The sequence below is a fragment of the Trichosurus vulpecula genome, chromosome 3 (genome assembly GCF_011100635.1).
Source record: "Trichosurus vulpecula isolate mTriVul1 chromosome 3, mTriVul1.pri, whole genome shotgun sequence".
NCBI classification, from domain to species: Eukaryota; Metazoa; Chordata; class Mammalia; order Diprotodontia; family Phalangeridae; genus Trichosurus; species Trichosurus vulpecula.
Genome location: NC_050575.1, coordinates 390,560,540 through 390,582,192, shown reverse-complemented (window position 1 = coordinate 390,582,192; position 21,653 = coordinate 390,560,540). Strand labels below are relative to the sequence as shown.

At 48.9% G+C, this 21,653-nt stretch overlaps 1 protein-coding gene across 1 annotated transcript; it reads left to right on the top strand.

Moving 5' to 3' along the window:
• The first annotated feature begins 7,261 nt into the window (after nt 1-7,261).
• On the top strand, nt 7,262-21,427 carry SLC22A31 (solute carrier family 22 member 31). The gene is made up of 9 exons (XM_036752936.1): nt 7,262-7,664; nt 8,795-8,898; nt 9,131-9,285; nt 10,562-10,730; nt 14,293-14,435; nt 17,469-17,577; nt 18,550-18,764; nt 19,784-19,895; nt 20,526-21,427. The coding sequence occupies exons 1-9, from the start codon at nt 7,287-7,289 to the stop codon at nt 20,875-20,877; spliced, it is 1,737 nt and encodes a 578-aa protein (XP_036608831.1). The 5' UTR covers nt 7,262-7,286; the 3' UTR covers nt 20,878-21,427.
• The last annotated feature ends 226 nt before the right edge of the window (nt 21,428-21,653 follow it).

Genomic DNA, 21,653 nt, shown 5'->3' with positions numbered 1-21,653 from the left:
GAAGAAAATGTAAGCTATTTCATAGGAAAAACAACTGACCTGGAAAACAGACTGAGGGGAAAAAATTCAAGAATCATTGACTACCTGAATACTATGACCAAAACAAGAGCCTAGACAATGTATTTCAAGAAATAAAATAAAACTTCCCAGATCTTTTAGAACCAGAGGGCAATATGGAAAGAGAAAGAATTTACCAATCCAATCTTTTGAAAGAGTCTCCCAGTCAAAATTTCCAAGAACATTAGAGCTAAAATCCAGAGCCTCCAGGTCAAAGAAAAAATGCTGCAAGCAGCCAGAAAGAAATAATTCAAATACTGAGGAGGTACAATAAGGATCATACAAGATTTACTCACCACCATAAAGAACTGGAGAGAGATTGGAATACTATCTTTAGAAAGCAAAGGATATATGCTGATAGCCAAGAAAATTTACCCAGGAAAACTGAATATAATCCTAAAGATGAAAAAAAAAAGCATCTTTAATAAGATAGAGGACTTCCAAACATTCCTAATGAAAAGTCCAAAGCTGTATAGAAAGTGAAGTTCAAACACTCAGGGTAAGAGAAACATAAAAAGGTAGTCCTGAACAAACTATAACAAAGGATTGAAAAAGGATAGACTATTTACATTCTCACATGGGGAAATGACATGTGTGGCCCTGTAAGGTCCACAATTCCTCTAACTAGGGAACCCTGTACCTCCCCTATAACTGTGGGGTGTTCTTTTGATACCAAAGGAAGAGGCCATGGAGTTCTAGAATGATTATAGTTAGTGGTTTGATCAATCATGAATACTTACAAATGGGGGCAATCTGGGGTGGCTGCTAGACAGTTCAATGGGTCTCCACTAAGAACCCCCCAAATCCCCATGGTAATTATAGGAAACAGACAAAAGGAAGAGCTAGAGAGTGCATCATTACTGATTGCTGGATATTTTTGGTTTTCTGCTTAGTGATGAGCTTGGGAGTTAAGCCAGTGTTATGCCCAAACATAAGTGTGATATCGATCATGTCCTGGTCACATATAAGTCACAATATTCTTGTTTTAGTTTTCATAGGTCATGGTATCTTACATTTTGACTCAGTGACTAAAATATGATTCAGTATTTAAGTTATGATTGGTAGCAGGTCACCATGTTCAGGCTTCCACCTTTCACAAAGTTTAAGGTTTTATAGCTTTTCACTTATTGCTGTATTTTATGGCTTTTTCCCAATAGGAACCCTACAGACTCTCTAAATGCTATCACCATCAGGGGTCATACAAGGGATCTACATAGACAAAAGCCTGGGAGTGGCTCTGTTACTTTTTATTGATCTTAAGAGAAGAATGGAAAGGAAGAAGAAGAGAAATGCACTAGGGATAGAAGGGAAAAGAAAGTTAGGAAAAATTATCTCATGTAATGAAGGAGCACAAATAGACATCTACACAAATAAGGAGGAGGGGGTGGGGAAGCAACTGACACTTGAACCTCACATATGAACTAGACAAGAGGGAAGAAGACACACAGAACTGAGTACAAAAATACATTCTATTCAACAGAGAAATAGAAGGGAAAGGAGAGAAGGGGGAATTGTTTAAGAGAGGGATTAATCCGAAGCAAAACAAATTCTAAGATGTACAAAAATATTTATAGCTCTTTTTTTGAGGTGGCTGAGAATGGGAATCTGACCCATAAATTGAGGAATGGCTGAACAAGTTATGGTATACAAATGTGATAGAATACTATTGTGGTATAAAAAAGAGGAGATGATTTCAGAGAAACCTGAGAAGACTTATATGATCGGATACAGAGTGGAATCAGAACAACTCACGGTGCCAACAATATAGTAAAGACAAACTATTTTGAAATAATTTGGAGCTCTGGTGTAATCACCAACCCCAATTCCAGAGGATTAATAATAAAACATATTACCTACCTCCTGACAGAGAAGTAAAGTGCTCAAGGTGCAGAATGAGATGTATAATTTTTTGGACATGGCCAATGAGGAAATTTATTTTGTTTGATTATACATGTTTATAACAGCAGTTTTGTTTTTCTTTCATTTTCAGTGGTGGGAAGTTGGAGCGGGGACAGAAGGCAGATTTTTGCTGATTAAAATTTATTTTAAATGCAGGAAGGACAGGAACAAATAATTTATTGAAACAGGAAGCATATATAATTACACAACAGTAACACATTCTTGTGTGTGCTGTGGTGGAGATACAAATCAGAATTTCAGAGCTAAACAGAAACTTAGATACTGTCTTGTCCAGATGATCTCTAAGAATCCCTTCTACAATAATAATTAGCAAAAGACGGTCCCTGCCTTCAAGGGGATGCCAATCTAATGGGAATGACAACTAGCAAAAAAAGAAGAACACAACCCAACACCTATGTGCTTGTTACATACAGGATAAATTTGAAATAATCAACAGAGAGAGAGAGAGAGAGGTACTAGAATTAACGGGTCCTATGAAAAGTTTCCTGTAGAAGGTAAGATTTTAGCTGAGACTTGAAGGAAGGCAAGGAAGCCAGGAGGTGGCGATGAAGACTAAGAGCATTCCAGGCATGAGGGACAACAGGCATGGTGTCTGGAGACAGAAAGTTTTGTGCAAGAAACAGCAAGGAGGCAAGTGTCATTGGATAGCAGCGCACATAAGGGTAAGGTATAAGAAGACTGGAAAGGTGGTGGTTGTGGGGGCAGGTTATGGAATCCGGCTTTGAACACACCAAACAGAGGGTTTTTATATTAGATCCTGGGGGTAACTGGGAGCCATTAGAGCTTATTGAATGGAGGAAGGGTGACATAGTCAGATTTGTGCTTTAGGGAGATCACTGTTGACCACTGAGTGGAGATGGACTGGAGCGGGGAGAGATCTGGGGCAACCATTCGATAGTACTCAGCTGGGAAGTAATGGTGGTAGCGGTGTCAGAGGAAAGAAGGGCCATGTGGGAGAGATTAAAATGGACAGGCCTTGCCAATAAATCAGATATAGAGGGTGAGAGAGAATGAGGAATTGAGGTTCTCACTTAGGTTATGTTCAGGATGGTGATGGGCTGGACAGTGATGGGAAAGGTTTGGCAGGGTTGGGGAGGATAATTAGTTTTGGACTTGTCGAATTTAAGATGTCCAATGTTCCCAATGTCTAGTAGGTAGTAGGAAACCCAAGACTGAAGGTCAGTAGAGAAGTTAGGGCTGATTTCAATAAGTAGGTTTAAGAAGCATTAAAAAGCTATGATAACTGAATCCTTAGGGAGCTGATGAGAATACCAAGTGAAAAAGCATAAAAGGAAAAGAGGGCCCAAGACAGAGCCCTGTGGGACATTCATGGTTATCAGGTGTGACCGGGAACTAAGAAAGAGTAGTCAGATAGGAAGGAGGAGAAGCGGGAGAGAGGATTCCTGAACATATATAATAATGATACCATCAAGGAGAAGAGGGTGATCAATGGTGTCAAAGGCAGAAGAATAAGGAATGAAAAAAGGTCATGAGATTTGACAATGAAGAGACCTGTAGTAACTTTGTTTATTTATTTGTTGGAGGCAATCAGAGTGATGTGACTTGCCCAGGGTCACACAGCTAGTGTCTGAAGCTGAATTTGAACTTAGGTCCTCCTGACTCCAGGGCTGGTGCTCTATCCACTGCACCACCTAGTTAGAATAATTTTACATATATATACATATACATATATATGCGTATATACATATATATATATACACACATACACACACACGTGTTTGTGTCTAATGGTAGCCGTCTCTAGATTGGGGGGGGGGAGGCTGGGAGAGAAGAAAAAAGGGAAAAAAGAAATTTACATGATAATTTTGTTGTATATTTGAAAGGAATAGCAACTTGTACATGATATCATGTCTAACCATCTTTTTTTTTTTTTTTTACTGCACTATGTTATGGAAATGCTTATTTTGTTAAAAAAAACCCAAACCTTTCCCATGGCACCTAGGACAGCTAGGCAGTCTGGTGTGTTGGACTTGAGTTCAAATTTGACTTCAGACACTTAGCTTTCTGACTGTGGGCATTTGGTTTCCTCATCTGTGAAACAGGGCCAAAAACTGCATCTATCTCCCAGGCTTTGTAAAGTGCTTTGCAAACCTTAATGTGGATATATAAATGCTGGCTATTATGTAAAAGAGGGGTGATGATAATACTTGGAATAACTATCTCACAGGGTGGTGAAGTTTAATTCAATAAACACTTACTATGTGTTAAGGATACAAAAAGAGGCAAAACACAGTCCCTGCCCTCAAGGATCTTATAATTTAATGATACAAAGCAAGTTATACGTAGGAAATGAACAGAGGACAGGCACTGGAATTAAGAGGGGTTGGGGAAGGCTTTGGGTAGAAGGTGGGATTTGAGTTGGGATTTAGAGGAAGCCAGGGAAGGCAACAATCAGAACAGGGAGGGAGAACATTCCAGGCACGGGGGACACCCAGAAAGAATGCCCAGAGCTAAGAGATGGAGGGTCTTGTTTCCGAAATAGCCAGGAGGCCAGCATTGCTGGATCAGAGAGTACCTGTCCCACAGTAGGTGTAGTGTAAGAAGACTGGAAAGGTAGGAGGGGGTTAGGTTATAAAAGGCTTTGAATGCTGAACAGCATTTTGCATTTGTATCTGGAGGCCATAGAAAGCCACTAGAGTTTATTGAGTAGGAGGGTGACATGATGAGATCTGAAGGGCTGGAGTGGGGAGAGACTTGAGGCAGGCTGACTCACCAGCAGTCACTGCAATAGTCCAGGTGTGCGATGATAAGGGTCTGCACGAGAATGGTAAAGAATTTTATAATTTTTTTTTTGGTTCAGTTGTTTTTAGTTGTGTCCAAGTCTTCGTCAACCCCATTTGAGATTTTCTTGGCAAAGATACTGGAGTAGTTGGATCATTTCACAATTCCACCAACAATGAATTAGTGCTCCAATTTTTCCACATCCTTTTCAACATTTACCCTGAGCACACAAATTCATTTCCCCAGCTCTAGCTTCAATGACTCACAAACACGTTTTTGCCCACTCCTTCCTGACTATCCTCCCATCAAGTGATGCAATGGAAGGAGAAGCCAACCCGAGACCGTTACTCTTTAATATCTTAGTTGACCACTAGGGGGCAGCAGCACACCACAGATCACAGTAGGCAGGTCCAAATTTTATGCCCTGAATTACTGAATTTCTGGGTATATCCATCTCATCAGATTGGGTGAGAATCATGAATCTCAAAGAAAAGAGCCTCTAACTCCAGGACCAGCTCTTTGAAAGCAAACACAGTTTGTCTTCCCTGCCCATTTATTTTTCCAGAAATAATAGCTGACATGTAAATGGTACTTTCATGTAGGATCACAGTTAAGATTTACAGTTGGAAAAGGATCTTAGCGGTCACCAAGTTCAACTACTTCACTTTACAGAGGAGTCACAGTCAGTCAACATGTCAACAAACATTTATTATTAAGCATTTACCATGTGCCAGGCATAGAGTTGTTATATACAGTAAGTGTCAGAGGCAAGATTTAAACCAGGGTTTTTCTGCCTCTGAGTCCAATGGCTTACTCACTACACCACACTTGATCGATGGACACACTCTGCCCCAAGAGGCTAGGGGAACTGGTCGGCGGTAACACAAGACGTTTCTGGCAGAGTGGGACTAGAGTCCCGGTTTCTTCTCCCAGGGGTCAAAGAGGATTGACAAAGTCACACAAAGCCAGTGGCAGAGCCAGAACTCAGGTGTCCTGACCCCCAGTTCTATCCCCGAGCTGCTGCTAGATCCAGATCTTCAGCGCACCAGAGTCTGAAACAGCCTGCCTGTCTCCGGAGAAGAAGGTGTTAGGAGGGGCAGGTGGGGACGAAACGTCACAGCATCTTTCCTTTGGCTGTTGAGACCCTTAAAGTTCCTTTTGTCCTAACTTCACATTACAGATGAAGAACGTGTAGCTGATGCGTGAACTGACTTTCCCAAGGTCACACGCACAGGTGGGAGAAGCCATATTTGAACCCCACTCTCCCGATTTCAAACCTGGTGCCCTTTTTCCTGTACCACACTGATCACAGGAGCTCAGAGCTGGAAAGGACTCCAGAGAAAGGATAGCCAGGGTAATTCATGCAGGAATAAAAAGCTCTTCTCCAATTTACCTGACAAGTGGTTTGCAGTTAGTTTTTGCTGGAATTCCCAATTCTCCTGAGGACTTATCCTCTGGGTTCCAGTCCCAGCAACCTGAGTTTAGCCTTGGACAGCCTTGAGCTAGCTAGGTAGTGGACTGGATAGAGCGCTAGGCCCGGAGCTAGGAAGATCTGTGTTCAAACCTAGCTTCAGATGCCGACTGTATGAAGCAGCCTGTAAAGAAACCCTGGGCACAGTGTTTGCTTCAGTTTCCTCCACTGTAACATGGGGTTAATGATAGTGCCTACCTCCTAGGGTCCATGTGAGTCTTAAATAAGAGAAAACTTCTAAAGTGTTCAGCACAGTGCCTGGCACACAATTGGTGCTTAATAAACCCTTGTTTCCTTCCTTGAACGGGTCATTTCTCTGCCTTTGGGCCCAGGCTTCTCCCTTAATAAAGGGAGGGGAGCGATGGCAAAGGTCAAAGAAACTGGATTAGAAGGAACCTAAGCTGAGTTAGTGCATCCCTTAAGCGGCGCCCCTCTGCAGCACCCCAGACCAGCGCTCCTCCTCATTCACCACCTGAGCGTCAGGAAGGAAGCATACCCTCTTCAGGACCTTGGCCAGGGTACACAGCCAGCTTTCATCACTGGGTTCTATGGAGCTAGAGGGCCTTCTGCGGCTGACTGATCAGGGCTAATCTCTGGCTTCTGCAGCACCTCAGTTTCCTCTACAAGACAGAGGAAACTCAAGATAAGGGTAGGCTGAGAGGATTCCCGAGATCTCTTCCAGCTCAGATTCCCAAGGTTCACTGTAAGCTCCTCCCCGGAGGGCCTCCTCTCCCAGGCCTCCAGGACCCACCTGTAGGGGCTCAGGCCGCTACCCTGGGGAGCTGAACCAAGGACCAACGTCCCTCCTTGGGGCTTTCCTGGGTGGTTAAAGGTTGGTTCTTGAAACGGGGGCGGGGAAAGCCACCGGGACAGCCCAGTCGCCAACCAGAATCAGGTCCAGTCCTTGGCGCGCGCCTCTTAAATCTCGGGATTGGGGTAGCGGGTGGGGGTTGGCACCTCTCCCCTCCCTCTGCCCCTCCCCTCCTTCTGTCCCCGCCCATCCCCGCCCACCCCCGCCCATCCCCGCCCATCCCCGCCCATCCCCGCGCACCTGGGGCCACGCTCAGTGATTCTTTGCTACAGCTGCTCTGGGGCCATGGACCTGGACGCGCGTGGGGTGTTCGCGCTGCGCACCTGGGGCCGCCAGCTCCGGCTTGTGGCCGCCGCCTCCTGGCTGCCCAATGTGGCCCTGGCGCTGGCGCTGAGCTCCGAGGTGCTGTTGTTCCCGGCGCCGCCCGCTCACCACTGCCGGCCAGACCCGGCGCTGCTGCCCCCGGAGTTGCGCTCCCTGGCCGGCCCGGAGCTGCTCAACGCCAGCCTCCCGCGCCTGCCGCCGCCCGCGCGCGGCTGGAGCCCCTGCCTGCTGCTCCGCTACCCGGGCCCGGGCCCCGAGCCCAATGGCACCGGGCCCTGCACCCGCGGCTGGACCTTCGCGCTGCCCGCCGCCGGCCTGCTGCGCACCCCCATCACCCAGGTGCGGAGCCCCGAGGGGAAACTGAGGCGTCCTCACTTCATTTATCGGAGAAGGAAGCCGAGGGGAGTGACTTGCTCAAGGTCATGCAGTTAGTAAGCAGGGATTCGAGCCCAGCTTCTTGACTCCAAACCTAGGGTTCTCTCTGTTCTTGCACCAGCCTGGGGGCACCTCAAAGTCCAGAGACACTCAGCTTGAACGGGCTCAAATCTGGTGGATCTGCTCTAAGAGACCAGGGCCCAATACTGTATTGAGGCAGGGGGCAAGGGGCCCCCAGGTCTGCTAGAGAGACCAGGACTTTACGGTCTGGTGGTAGTGTTTAGTATGCGGTAGAAGCCTTCAAGTATCTGAAGTGCTGTCTGGTGGTGTTTGATATCAGGAACAAAACTTCCCAAGAGCTATTTAGGAGGTAGGGCTTCCTTCTCACCGAGAGTTTTCAGGTGGAGCCTGGATGGCCAGTTGTTAGGGTGTTGTAGACAGGTTCCTTGCTCAGGATAGCCTGGGTGGATGACCTCTCTAAGGACCCTCCAGCTCAGATTCAATGATGGGAGGGGGCTGTCATCTCCCTCTTACCCTTCCCCCTCCCTTCTTTCTCCTTCCCTCGTTCCCACTTACTCTCAGCTTGAGACTCCCACCTGAGACTACAGCTCTGGGGGTCCCGCTGGTTCAAGGTCTGCCTCTAATATCACCTCTGAGGCCCAGAATGGGGGTCAGGGGTCGGGGGAAAGGGCTGAGTCCGTTTGGGAAACCCGCCAGGTCCTTCCTTGACACTAGCATGCTAGATGGGGCATTTGGGGTGGGTGGGTGGGGGAGCTGGATTGATGTCCAATTGGAGAGGGGATTGGACTGAGTCAGGAGATTTGAGTTCTAATCTCAGCCCTGCCATCTGTGTGACCATAAGCATGTAACTTCAGCTCTATAAAAAGAAGTAGCTGAACAAGATGGTTTTTTAAAAGTCCTGTCCAGCTCCTAGGCTGTGTGATTATCACCCCCCTCCCCGCCCCAGGAAAATGTGGATGAAATAGTGTCTAGCCCTGCATCACCTCTTGGTCTGGGGGATGAGGGTGGGTGGGAAATGGAACACATGGTCACCCTGGGGCCGTTACAGGTGGGTCCTCTCTGTTCTCCTACAGTGGAATCTCGTATGTGGGGATCAATGGAAGGTGCCCCTGGAGCAGATGAGTTATCTTCTGGGCTGGTTGTTGGGTTGTGTGACTCTAGGCTCAGCCTGTGACCGGTAAGTGTCCCTGTCCTTCCTTCTCTCCTCTCCTTCCTCAGCCTGGAAGGAGATAGTTCCCTTCTAGGGAGTCACCTTCCCTGTGTGAGCACCCAGGACGCTGAGCTCTGTTGGGTACGACAATTTCCACCAGGGCACTTGTGCCCTCCACCAGCTTAGCTGGCACCCCAAAAGTTGGATCTCCCACTCTTTCCCTGGTCTTCTCTCACCAATCCTTTGTGCCTGCCTGCAGGTTTGGCCGGCGAGTCACCTTTGTGACCTCCCTGGCTCTGGCCACAGTGCTGGGAAGTGGGGTGGCCCTGGCGATTAACTACCCCATGCTGCTATCCCTGAGGCTGCTCTATGGGACCGCCCTGGCTGGTGCTTTCCTCTCCCTCTACATGGCCCGTGAGTATCAGGGGAGTAGAGGTTCCCCAGAATCCGCTCCACCCGCTCCGTGATTTGAAAGACAGAATAGTGTGATGGCAAGGCTGTCGGGCCTGCAGTCAGGACATGGGGGTTCAAGTGTCATCTTTACTAGCTGTGAGACCTTGGACAAACAATGCAAGTTTGGATCCCACTTCCCTCATCTCTAAAATGAAGTCTATCCTTCTTGCCATCTTCAATAAGGTCATTGATTTAGAGCTAGAAGGGTCTTGGACAATCGATGCCAACCCCCTCATTCTATAGATGAGGAAACAGGCCCAAAATGCTTCTGTGGCTTGCCTAGCTGTGTACCCAGCTGGTGTGTCTGATGCAGGATTTGAACCCAAGCCTTCTGACTCCTATCTACTACACTCTATGTCCTTTCCTAAGCACCTGCTGTCCTGGGCTCTGAGGATACAGAGCCAACAAAGAAGTGATCCCTGCCTTCAAGGCTCTTGTGTTCTACTGGGAGAAAGGGGAGATGTATACATCCCAGCTTTGCTGTAAGGAAAGCACTTTGTAAACCTATGTGCTCTAGAAAGAGATATGGGTGATCTAGAACCTTCAGGCATCCCCCCCAGACCCTGAGTACTTAATCCTTGGGCTAAGACCAGGGAATTGGGGTACCTGTGCTCATGTTCCCTCTCTCTTTTCCTTTATGGAACTTTAGCCCCTCCCACTTTGAGGACACGTTAGGACCTTATTTTTGGTAGGGGCCTGGTAAGTTGAGGTAGATCTCAGAAAAGGAAGGTGACCAGTTAGGGGAGCAGGGTTGGTACCAGGGCCATGCTGGAGGGGATGCCACAGTGAGAATGGGGGGGGAGGAGGGAATGCCAGTGACTGAAAAGAGGCCAGAAGGCAAAGGGGAAAAGCAGGTTCATGTATAGTGAGGGTGGGCATGGGGGAAGATTGGGGCTCTCAGGGCATGAGCAGAGGGTAGAAGTGCCTCTCCTGTTTGCCCAGTGAGCTCAAGTGTTTACCCAGAGAAGGAGTGACTGTTCCTGGCAACGATGTTGCAAGACCCCTCCGGGAATGGAGAGCACAGCACGTCAGCTCAGGGCCCCCTTCTGTCCCGGGAGAGTGAGAATGTTGGGTGCTAAGTGGGGCCCGAGTTGGGGAAGTCGCTGCTTGATTCTGGAAGCTTAGGAGGGAAAGGGGAATGCCAAAGTGAATCCTCCAAGGAGGCCAACCTGTCCCTCATCCCTGGATGCCCCTCTTCAAGTTGTCTTCCCATCCACCTATCCATCCATCCTGGCAGGGTTGGAGCTTTGTGACCCCGACCATCGCCTCCCATTCTCCATGGTGGCCGGCCTCTTCTTTGCCTCTGGAATGATCCTGTTGCCAGGGCTAGCAGCCATATGTCAAGACTGGAGGTTTCTGCAGGGGCTGGTGACCCTCATCCTGGGCCTGGTATTGTTCTTCTGGGGGTGAGTGCCCTTCAAGGCTGCTGCCCTTGCTCCACCCTGGGGCATCTGGGCTCTGGGGAAAGGGGCAGACATCGAGGTCCTCAGGCTTCTGGGCTGGAGCCAGGGGAGGCTGCTGAACTAGGAGTCTGGTAACCTTGACTCTAGTCCCAGGCCTGCTGATTCCTCTCTCTGGGTTTTCCTTCATTTCCTCATCTATAATCATAATAATCCCCATTTCTGTGGTGTTTTAAGGTTTACAAAGCACGTTCCTCCCAATAGCCCTGTGAGGTAGGTGGTATGAGTAGAAGCAAGCCCATTTCACAGATGAGGAAGCTGAGGGTCATAAGGGCTAACCCACAGTTCCCTTCTTTCCAGTCTGATGCCATGCTCTTTCTACCACTCCTCATCCTTCGTGGCCCATCTGGTGCCACCTTTCACATGAAGCCTTCTCCAGAAGGATAATACCTTTTGGTAGGCAGCTGGGTGGAAAAAGTATATCATGTTGGACTTGGAATCATGAAGATCTGGATTCAACCCCTGCCTCAGATACTTTCTAGCTGTGTGACTCTGGGTAAATCACTTAACCTGTCTGCCTCAGTTTGCTCATCTGTAAAAATGGGGATAATATTGGTGCCTATCTCCCAGAGTTGTGAGGAGCATCAAAGGTGATGATATTTATAGAATGCTTTGCAAGCCTTCCTTTAAAAAGCACCATATGAAAGCTCACTGCTGTTATCATCAAGTCACTTAACTTCTATCCCTAATCTGTAAAATAGAGACAACGATAGCACCTTGTTCCCAAGGTTGTTATGAGGAGACATCTGGAAAGGACTTCACAAAGCAAACCTCGTGCTATCAAAATGATGGCTCTTCCAATCAGCCATCGGATTCCGCTACACGCCGGCTCTCGCCATCACTCAGGGTGGTTCCATTTCTCTCATCAAACACTCTTGGTGCCCAGGTCCGTCTGGTGGGAACCTCCCATCATTCCATGCCTTCCCACACCTCGGCACTTTTCCGCCCACTCTTTGCCCTCTTCGAGACTTCCATTCCCCACCTCCCTCTGTCCTGCCTCAGGTCATCACCCCCACTCCTGCTTGACTTTCCTCCCTTTCCAGTCTTGACCCCATTGGCAGTCATTTCAACTCTACACTCTTCCTTCTGTCCGATCCCTTGTCACTGCCCATCCCTCGTATGCTTCAGTCCTGGCCTCTCTTCCTACTCCCACCCTCCATCTGCCTCATCTGCCTCCTCTGCTCCTCTGTGTGATGCTGCCCAAATGAGCCTCATGAATGAAGTCCCACAGTGTTCTCTGCCTGTACAGGGCACAGTACGACGTACTCATGGAAGCCAACCTCTGCAGAGCCCTCATTCTGGCAAGGCAACCCTCTTTCTACTCTAGTTCAGTGCTGACCATCTCTCTTCACAAGAGTTTTTCCAGCTCTTTCCTTCTCTTCTCAAGCCTCCCACATTCTCTCTCTTCCCTCTCTCACTTATTTGATTGTGAGGCCATTTAATCGGAGCTTTCTCTTCTCCCTTTCTCTTTATCTCAAAACCCTCTGACATCACCTCCCACCCTCCCCTTCTCCCCGGTGTCTGTCAGTGAGATGTCCCTTTGCATTGCCAAAGCTAGCCCCTCTGACTGTGTCCATCTTGTCCCTAGCAGGCTGCATCCCTCCCCCCTTGTCTTATTTCCAGTCTTTCCCTATCTGTAGGGTCTTTCCCTGCTGCCTTCAAACATTTCCAAATCTCGTCCTTAAAAAGCCTTCACTAGACTCTACTGTCTCTTCCAGATATTGTCCTCTATTTCTCCTCTCTTCAGCCAAACTCCTAGAAAAAAGCGCCTCCCATTTTGTCTCTTCTCACCATCTTCTTGGCCCTTCGTAATCTGATTCTTGATTTCATCATTTGATTGGATATGCTCACTCTAAAGTTACCAATGATCTCTTGGTTGCCAGACCTGATGGATTTTTCCAAGCTCCATGCTTTCTCATCTGGCCTGCTGTGTCTGACACTGCTGATCTCCCTCCCTTATAGACACCCTTTCTTCTGTGGGTTTTAATGACATCATTCTCTCCTGGTTTTCCTTCTGCTTGTCCGTCAGTTCCTTCCCATCCTCCTTTACTGGCTTATCATCCACATCAGGTCCTCTTAATGTGACTGTCTCCCAAGGCTCTGGACCAGATTTCCACTTCTCTCCTTGTCTCCTCTTGTCTCGTCCCATCTCTGTCTGTCTCTGTTTCTCATCATCTCAGAAGTTTAGTGCCCATTTCTACAGTCATTAATATATCCAGCCCAAGTCTGTCTCCTGAGTTTCAGTCCCACATCATCAATTGCCAAAGGGGTGTCCTGGAGACATCTCCAGCGCAAAATGTCTGAAACAGAACTCATTCTCCTCCCCCCAAACCCAGCTCTCTTCCAAACTGACCCATCTCTGTCAAAAGCACTGCCATCTTTTCTGTCTCTCAGATGCTTAACTTCCACGTTCTCAGCGCTCACTAAATCTGGCTGTTTCTGCCTCCACAGCATCTCTCTTCAGGCCCTTCTCATCTCTCACCTAGATCAGCCTTTCCTGAGCCCCCCCAACTCCCTAACTGCCATCTATTCCACTTCCTCCTACACATTTTATTCTTGTTTATTCCATATATACGGTGGCAGGATTCAAAAAAATTAACAACAGGCTCTCCATGGAACTGAGCTGAGGCACTGCCACCGCCACTGACGTGGCAGGCCCTGCCCCCGCTAACAACTGGTTCACCCAATCAACCTAAAATTAGGTACTGGTTCTGCTGAACCAGTGCAAACCGGCTGAATCCCACCACTGTGTATATATCCTTGTATGTCCTTATTCTCCCCCTCATTCGAAAGAGTTCCCTGTGAGTAGAGATTGTTTCATTCTGTTTGTCTTTCTGGAGCTCAGCACAGTGCCTGGCACACAGTAGGCTCTTAAGAAATGCTTGTTGGTTGAGTGAGTGATATACCACTCTGGCACACAGACCATGTAGTAGAGTCATGGATTCAGAGCTAGAAAGCACCCCGTTTTACAGAGGGGGAAACCAAGCTTTGGAAAAACTTACCCAGGGCTTGCCGTCTGTGTCTGGTGGGCTTTGATGAGTAGACAAGATCAGAGAATTATAGATTCAGCCCTAGAAGGGACCACAGAGACCGTCAGATCCAACCCCCTCATCTTATAAAGGATTGGCAGAAGCTTAGGTTAAGTGACTCAGTCAGGGTCACTCAGTAAGTGTTTGAGGCAAGATTTGAACCCAGTTCTTACTGAGTTTAACTCTAGCATCTTCTAGTTCTAAGAGTCCAGGAGACAGACTCTTAGCTACTATGGGACAAGATATGAAAGTGTCCAAGGCTGTGACCTTGTTCCTTAATGAAGGTTCCTGCAGAAAGTCTGTCTTGGTTTCAGCCAGGCTTGGGAGCTGGGGAGTCACCACAGCCTCCTGGATCCCCATGGCTTTACCAAGTGTGACAGGACTCTGGGCGGGGCCTGGTGAGGTGGGAGTAGCTCCAGGAGTCCAGAGGCTGGAAGGAACTTGCACAAAACCCTGTCCTCTGTGTCATCTACTTGCAGATTTCCTTCCCTGTTCCCAGAGTCCCCCCGATGGCTGGTGGCCACTCAGCAGCTGGGCAGAGCCAAGGAGATCCTGTGGCGCTTGGCAGGGGACAACCTCAAGCCTGGGGACTCTGCCTCTGAGGGTGCTGCTCTGGCTGCAGGTGAGACCTCGCATTCTAAGCTCTTTCCTCTGTCATCTCTCATCTCCATGCTTTTGCACTGACTGGTCCCCATACCAGGAATGCGCTTCCTCCTCATGTCTGAGAATTCCTAGTTTCTTTCCAAACTCGGTTCAGTTATCATTTTCTACACAATGTCTCTTTTGGTCCCCCTCTATCCCTCCAAAAGAATGACTTTGTCTTTACTTTGCGTATACACACATACGTGCATTTACACACATACGCATACTATATACACATATACATGCATAGACTATACATACATGTATGCACATATATACACGATGCATATAATATACACATATACATGCCTATCCTATATATACACATGTACACACACATATATGTAGAGAGAAGGAGTATAAGTATGTGTTGATCCCCGTTCCTCCCCTCTCCCCACCCTGGAGAGGATAATGCTTGAGGGTGGTTTTCATTTTGTCTCTATTCCCAACACCTAGTACAGAACCTGACCCATAATTACAATAATTAATAATAACCAACATTTATATATTGCTTGCAAAGGGATTTAGCATGCATTATTTTGTCTTAGCTTTGCAAAAATAATCCCGTCTTTGGCATCAATATTTTTTTGGATGGGTGGATGGGTGGCTGGGAGGATGGTTGGATGTGTGATTTCCAGGGAGGAGAGCCTCTCTGGATATTCAGGCAGGCGGATCAGGAGGAGAGAGCCCAGGCTAAGCCAGGGGTGGCCCTTACTTCAGACATGGTGGCTCCTGAGTACCTGGAATGGCCAGAGATGAGCTTCCCGGTCATCTAAGGAGTGAACCCAGATCCGGACTCCAGGGTCCAGAAGACCTGGATGCTTCGTTGGTGGGGGCGCCCCTGGGCAAAGCTCTAGTGGCCCTGTTTTTCAAATGGGGGTGATAATACCTGTAACACTTACCCAATAGGGCTGTTGCAAAGCTACATATCATTACTACTGTCAGTTACAAAGCCCATGCACACACATTATCTCCTATGATTCTCACGGGAGCTGGGGAGGTTTGCAAAGCAAGAATCAGGAATCCCATTTGGTTGTTGAGGAAACAGGGTCAGAGACATGAAGCAGCTAGCTCGAGGTGGTCCAGCAGAGTGGTGAAGCTGGGCCTCGAAACCTAGCCCTGCCCACTCTCAGTCAATTGATCTCTGCAACTTACTGCCTGGAGTTAGTCAAGAAGGACCACGTGACTAAAGAGCTCCTAGAATCTACAAGAACTACAGCAAGTGAGCTAAAACACAAAAATGAAGGCCAACGGGCAGCTAAAAAACCAGTCATTGCTCTGGAGAAAATGAAAGTGCCTCTTTTCTTTCCTTGGAGAAGTTGGGGACCAGGGGGATGGAATGGTGCATACACCATCAGAGAAGGTTCCGGTGTCAGGTGGTTTTGACTTTGCCGATTTTTTTTGTTACAAGGGAAGGCTCCCTGTGTGTGAGGGGAGGGAGGAAGGGGAGTCTGATATCTGCAAAGGACTCAGATGTAGAAACAAAAGAGCCCAAGAAAACCTGGATCTTTTTAAGTCTAAGTTAGCCACAACCTCAGGAGAGCTGAGCTTTGCATTTCCCCTTTGCCCCTCACCAGTCATCTGATCCTGGGCAGGTTACTCCCTTGGCTTCTCCAACCTGAAGTTTTTCCCATCTGTACAATGGAGATATTAATGCTCGCACTACCTGCCCCATAGAACCCTCAATGAGGACCCCAAATGAGATCATTATGTCAAGTGTTTTGAAGACCTCAGGGCAGAATAACGATGTCGCTGTTCTCGGCAAAGATATTGTAGCGGATTGCCATTTCCTTCTCCAGATCATTTTACAGATGAGGAAACTGAGGTAAACAGGGTTAAGTAACTTGCCCAAGGTCACACAGCTAGTAAGTGTCTGAGGTCAGATTTGAACTTAGGTCTTCCTGATTCCAGGCTCAGCACTCTAACCACAGTGCCACCTAGCTACCCCCAGAATAAAGATGTTAGCTATTAATAATGACTAGCATTTAGAGAGTGCTTTAAGTTTTGCAAAGCTCTTTCCAAATCTCTCATTTGATCCTCTTAACCACCATGGGAGCTCAGTGCCATTTTGTGGTTGAGTAAACTGAGGCAGACAAAATTAAGTGACTTGCCCAGGGTCACACATCTGGTAAGTGTCTGAGGCTGGATTTTAACTCAGGTCTTTCTAACTCTTTGCCAAGCGCTCTATCCACTGTACCACCCAACTACCTTTATTATTATTATTATTTTGGAGGGGGGAAGGCAGGGCAATTGGGGTCAAGTGACTTGCCCAAGGTCACACAGCTCGTACATGTGTCAAGTGTCTGAGGTCGGATTTGAACTCAGGTCCTCCTGACTCCAGGGCCGGTGCTCTACTCACTGTGCCACCTAGCTGCCCCTGCCTTTATTATTATGAAAGCTTAAAGTGCTGTAGAAACGAAATGCCAATGTGATGATGTTCCTGGAGATGGGACATTTGTTCAGGTGAAGGTGCAGGAAGAGCATTTGGGTGGTCAATTTCCCAACATTTATGAAGCACCTACTATGTTGGAGAAGCTGCCAGGACCTGGGGATTCAAAGGCCGCGACTGGCTTGGTCTCTGGAAGCAGGAATGTGCAGGGATGTATTTAGAGATAAGTCAGGCAGGCAAAGGCGGTGAGTCTTTGTGGAAGGGTACTATGGATTTGAGGGGCATTGAATGCCGAGCTGAGGAATTAGGGCAGAATCCCGTCAATCATGAGAAACCACGATAAAGAAAGACTAGGTGTGTGTGTGTGTGTGTGTGTGTGTGTGTGTGTGTGAGACATATCTGTGCACACTTGTCTTGAAGGCAGATGTTGGGGGGATGAGGAGATAACATGTACTGAGTTCCTCCAGCAGACTGTTTCTGGGCGTTTCATTGAGACATAAGGGACTCTGTTCCTCAGTGGTCCACTATCAGCCCTCCCTGGTGGGATCAGGTGGGGAGACCTTTTCAGTCTTTCCCTGAGCTGGGCCAGGCTCAGTTAACTCTTTCTTTTCCTTATACCCAAAGAATTAGACGGGCTGTCTGAGGGGAAGGCCTTGCCCCAGTACCACTCCATCTTTGAGATCTTCAGCACTCAGCTCATCTGGAGAAATATCCTCATTCTGGCCTTCACCACGTAAGGAACTACCACACCCAGCAGGGAGTCAGGGAGGCAGAAAGGACCAGGGCCTGTGGGGGTGCTGGGCTGTGGTGGGTGTGGGCAGGAGGATGCTGGGATGTGTGGCACGGAGTCAGGTGGGATTGGGGAGCAGTCAGAGGAGCCATCTTTGTGGGTCACCGCCTCTCTAGGCCTCAGCTGTCTCTTCTTTGAAATGGAGGTGATAATCCCCTGACCTCCTCTCCAAAAGGGTAGCACTGAATGTAAATTACTATGTAATTGGGAGTTATCCCTACCCTCTCTGGGCGCTTTCACCTTTTATGGCTTTGCTGGGACCCTTCCTTGGCCCCTCTGAGGAAAAGACGCAGAGACACCAATATAAGTTCGGCATGAGGAACTTTGTGACAATTAAGACAGTCCTGAAGTGGGATGAGGTGCCCTCAGGAGGTAGTGAGCCTCCTCCACAGGAAGTCTTCAAGCAAAGGCTGTCTGCCTGCCTATCCCTTGGAAATGTCATCTATTCAAGGTTTTGTGACTAAGCGATCCCTGAATTCAGACAAGGGGGAGGTCAGTGACAGCTGGAATCATTGAGGAAAGCTTCCCAGAGGAGGCTGGGAGTGGGACCTGTTAGGAAGGGCCTTGAGCAGGGGTCAGATCATGGTGACAGAGAGCCAAGTCCATGTGCCAGTCTGGTGGAGCCTGGATATCCTTCCTCAGAATAATGCTTTTATATGAATAAAATGCACAGGGAAACCAAAAGAAAACCAAAGATTAGTGAAAATAAACATGTAATGCTTTTCCTATCCAGGTTTATGGATGCCCTGGAATCCCCCCATGAGCCCAGGTTAGGAACCCTTGGACCAGGAAGACTTCTGAGGTCTCTTCCAGCTCGGAGATCCTCTTTCTCTCCCTCTGGGCAGCAACCTCAGCATCCTGCTAGGCCTGAGGTGATCCCCATCTGGGCCTTACCCTGCCTCTTTCCCTTCACAGGTTGCTTGGAAATGGCATCCAGTACAGCTTTACACAGAACCTGGCTCCCTATCTGCCCCACTTCTACCTGCCCTGTTTCTTGCTGGCTGGGCTGGAGGTGGCCGCCAGCCTTCTGCTGATCCTGATGGGCCAGTGCTGTGGCCGCCGGGCTAGCCTGCTCCTGTGGACTGTCCTCACCAGCTTGGCCTCCCTGCTACTCCTCTCCCTTGGCCAGTGTAAGAGGAAAGCAGGGCCTTGGAAGCAGAAGCACGGTCTGGGGGTGGGGGGTGGTGAGCAGGTAGAGGAATCTCCAGGCTGGAAGAGATCCATCCCCACCCCACCCCCACCCGTGTTTTAGAGTTTGTCTGAGGTTACACAGCCAGCCGGGGCTCTCAGGACCCCTCCCCTCCCAGTTCAGCATTTTTTCCACTGGCTCCTTTCCCTTACGGGGTTTTCAGTCTGGTTGAGGAATTCCGAGGACACAGATGAAATCACAGAACAACGTGATGTCCTACAGAGTGTGCTGGATTGGGGACCAGAGTACTGGGGTTCACATTGCAGGTCTGCCTCTGTTCTCTGGGGAACCTTGAACTAGGGCTGCAGTGGATAGTGCTGAGCCTGGAGGCAGGAAGACCTGAGTCCAAATCCAGCCTCTGATACTTACTAGCTCTGTGGCCCTGGGCAAGGTCTCTGCCTCAGTTTCCCTTTCTGTAAAATGAGGATAGTAACAGCACTTCTCTCCCAAAGTTGTCGTGAGACTCAGACGAGATAACTTTTGTAAGGTCACAAAGCACAATACAAGTGCCAGCTGTTACTATTCTTAATTATTATTATTAGACAAATGGCCTTAATTTTTCTAGGCTTTCTTATCATAAAGTGATCCGGACAAGATAACCTCTTAGGTCCCTCTCAGCTCCAAATCTGTGCTCCTTTGACACTGACTCTAAGTGATACCCAGATTCAGACAAGGGAGAGGTCAGTGCCAGTTGGAATAGTTGGGGAAGGTTTCCCGGAGGAGATGGAGCTTAGGCTGGGAGTTGGACCAGTTACAAAGGGCCCTGAGCAGGGATCAGATCGTGACTGGAGAGAGCCAAGTTCCTGTGCCAGTCACCCCAGGGAAGGGGCAGGGGCTGGGGAAGGTACCTCCCTCTCTGGGGTTGCACTATCCAGCAGAGATGGTCAGCCAGGGCTGGGAGAGGCCAAGAGAAGGGGGATGGTGAGCAATGGCTCCAGTGCCTCTCTCATTTCCTCCCAGACCTGCCAGTCTGTATAGTGGTGTTTCTCTCTGCCCTGGGGCTCCTGGCCTCCCAGGCTATGTCTGTTCTGAGCATCTTCTTCGCCAGTGAGATCCTCCCCACCATGATCAGGTAAGCCTGCCCCAAGCTCACGCTTGGAGGAGAGCCAGGAACAGGGTGCTGCCTGCAGCAGGCCCCATATTCTGAACAGAGCCATTCCTCTTTCCCACATGGCCATGCCACCCCCAAAACATATCCCCGCTATCCTGCTGCTGCCCAACATTCTAGCTTTGCTGTCTCCCTGTGGGTCTTGTTCTAAAACCCCTGGATGGGAAAAGGTTAAGATCCTGAGCCTGTAAATGCATTTACCCTGGGGGTTGTGGGGGGTAGGGGTGGGTCTGGTACATCCTGAATACTTTTGATATCTGGGCCTGAGACTGCCAGGGCAGGAATGGAGGAGGGTGAGGAGAGACAGCCTGAAGGGAAAAGAGATTTGTCCCTTTTGGCTTTTTTTCTTTGCTGGGGAGGAGGAGGAGGAGAAGGAGAAAAGGAGAAACATAAGTTATTTTCCCAAAGGTTTTTTCAGGTTTTATCCCCAGGCCTTCACATTTCTAGATGAAATTTGGCCAGCCCTCATTCCAGCCTCATGGCAGTGTTTTTGTCCAGGGAGGGTGGGGGGGGTGGGACTGAGGGTGACTTTCAGGCTTTCCCTCTCACTTCTCTGTGTTTCTGACCTCTGCCCCTGCCCCACATTTCCTTCAGAGGGGCTGGGCTGGGCCTCATCATGGCAGCTGGTTTTCTGGGCCAAGTGGCTACACCCATCATGAGCATCTCCAACAACCGAGGCTTCTTCCTCCACCACGTGGTGTTTGCTTCTTTTGCCGTCCTCTCCATGCTCTGCATTCTATTACTACCAGAGAGCCGGGGCAGGAATCTCCCTGAGTCCCTGGAGGATGCTGATGGCCGGCGGTCCTCCCCATTCTTCCTGCCTGGCTGGCGCCACCCCCAGGAGCACCATGTCCCACTGCTTCTGCCCTCTCGTAAGCAGGCCCGCCGTGGATGGCAGCAACACTCCTGTTCAGTGGTCCCCTCCCAAAGGACTGGTGGCCAATGACCTCTACCTATCAGGGCTCACCTAACTGCAGAGTCCCAGGCCACACAGGAGTCAAGGCAAGCCTGAACTTCAGGAGGCCACCCACGGAAACTGCTTTTATCAATGGAGGGCTTGGAAAACAGGATGGTGTTGTTACCGTGGCCTTGATGGCTATGGAGAGTGATGAATCTGGGGCTGTGGAGAGCAATGAGTCTGGGGTGTTGCTTGTGGGCCCTGACTGTTCTCCTCATCCCCAGTTCACCTGTTTTCTGGATGAGGAGGAAGGGAAGGACTCTGCCGGGCAGTCTCCTGGAAACCACTGAGCTGCCTGGGGTGGGGCAGAGATTCCCAGCTTAGCTGAACTCAAATTCTGGACCAACTAAGCTTTCTCTACATAAGAGACAGACAAATGCTGCTCTGGCTGCCCTCCTGTCACCCTGGGAATTACTTCTGAAGCCGTCAGCCTCAAGTAATAGTCTTCTTTCTGGGGCAGAATGTCCAGCCTTCTGACCGGGTTCGAGGCGGCCCTGGCTTTTCTTTCCCCTCCTTACTTAAAAGCATTGTGACAACCACTCTGTCTTCCCTGTGCTTTCCACTGGGGAAGGACCCTCTGCATTCTCTTTTCTGGGTTTCCCTCTAGGCCTTCCAGGGCTCCGTTCCTTCCTCCTCTTGTTCCAGTGGTGTGTCAGGGGGTGGTCAGTGAGCATGAACTTGGCTTTTGGCACCCAGAAAGACCCCTGCCATCTTGTTCCAGAAGATTCAGGGCCTTATATAGAAATGTCTCTAAGGTGGTTTTT

Bases quoted from the DNA above. Each gene is read 5' to 3' on its own strand.
- SLC22A31 (XM_036752936.1), top strand. From the start codon at position 7,287: ATGGACCTGGACGCGCGTGGGGTGTTCGCGCTGCGCACCTGGGGCCGC. The intron at 10,731-14,292 runs GTGAGTGCCCTT...ATCTACTTGCAG, and splicing joins CTGGTATTGTTCTTCTGGGG to ATTTCCTTCCCTGTTCCCAG. The intron at 14,436-17,468 runs GTGAGACCTCGC...TTATACCCAAAG, and splicing joins GGGTGCTGCTCTGGCTGCAG to AATTAGACGGGCTGTCTGAG.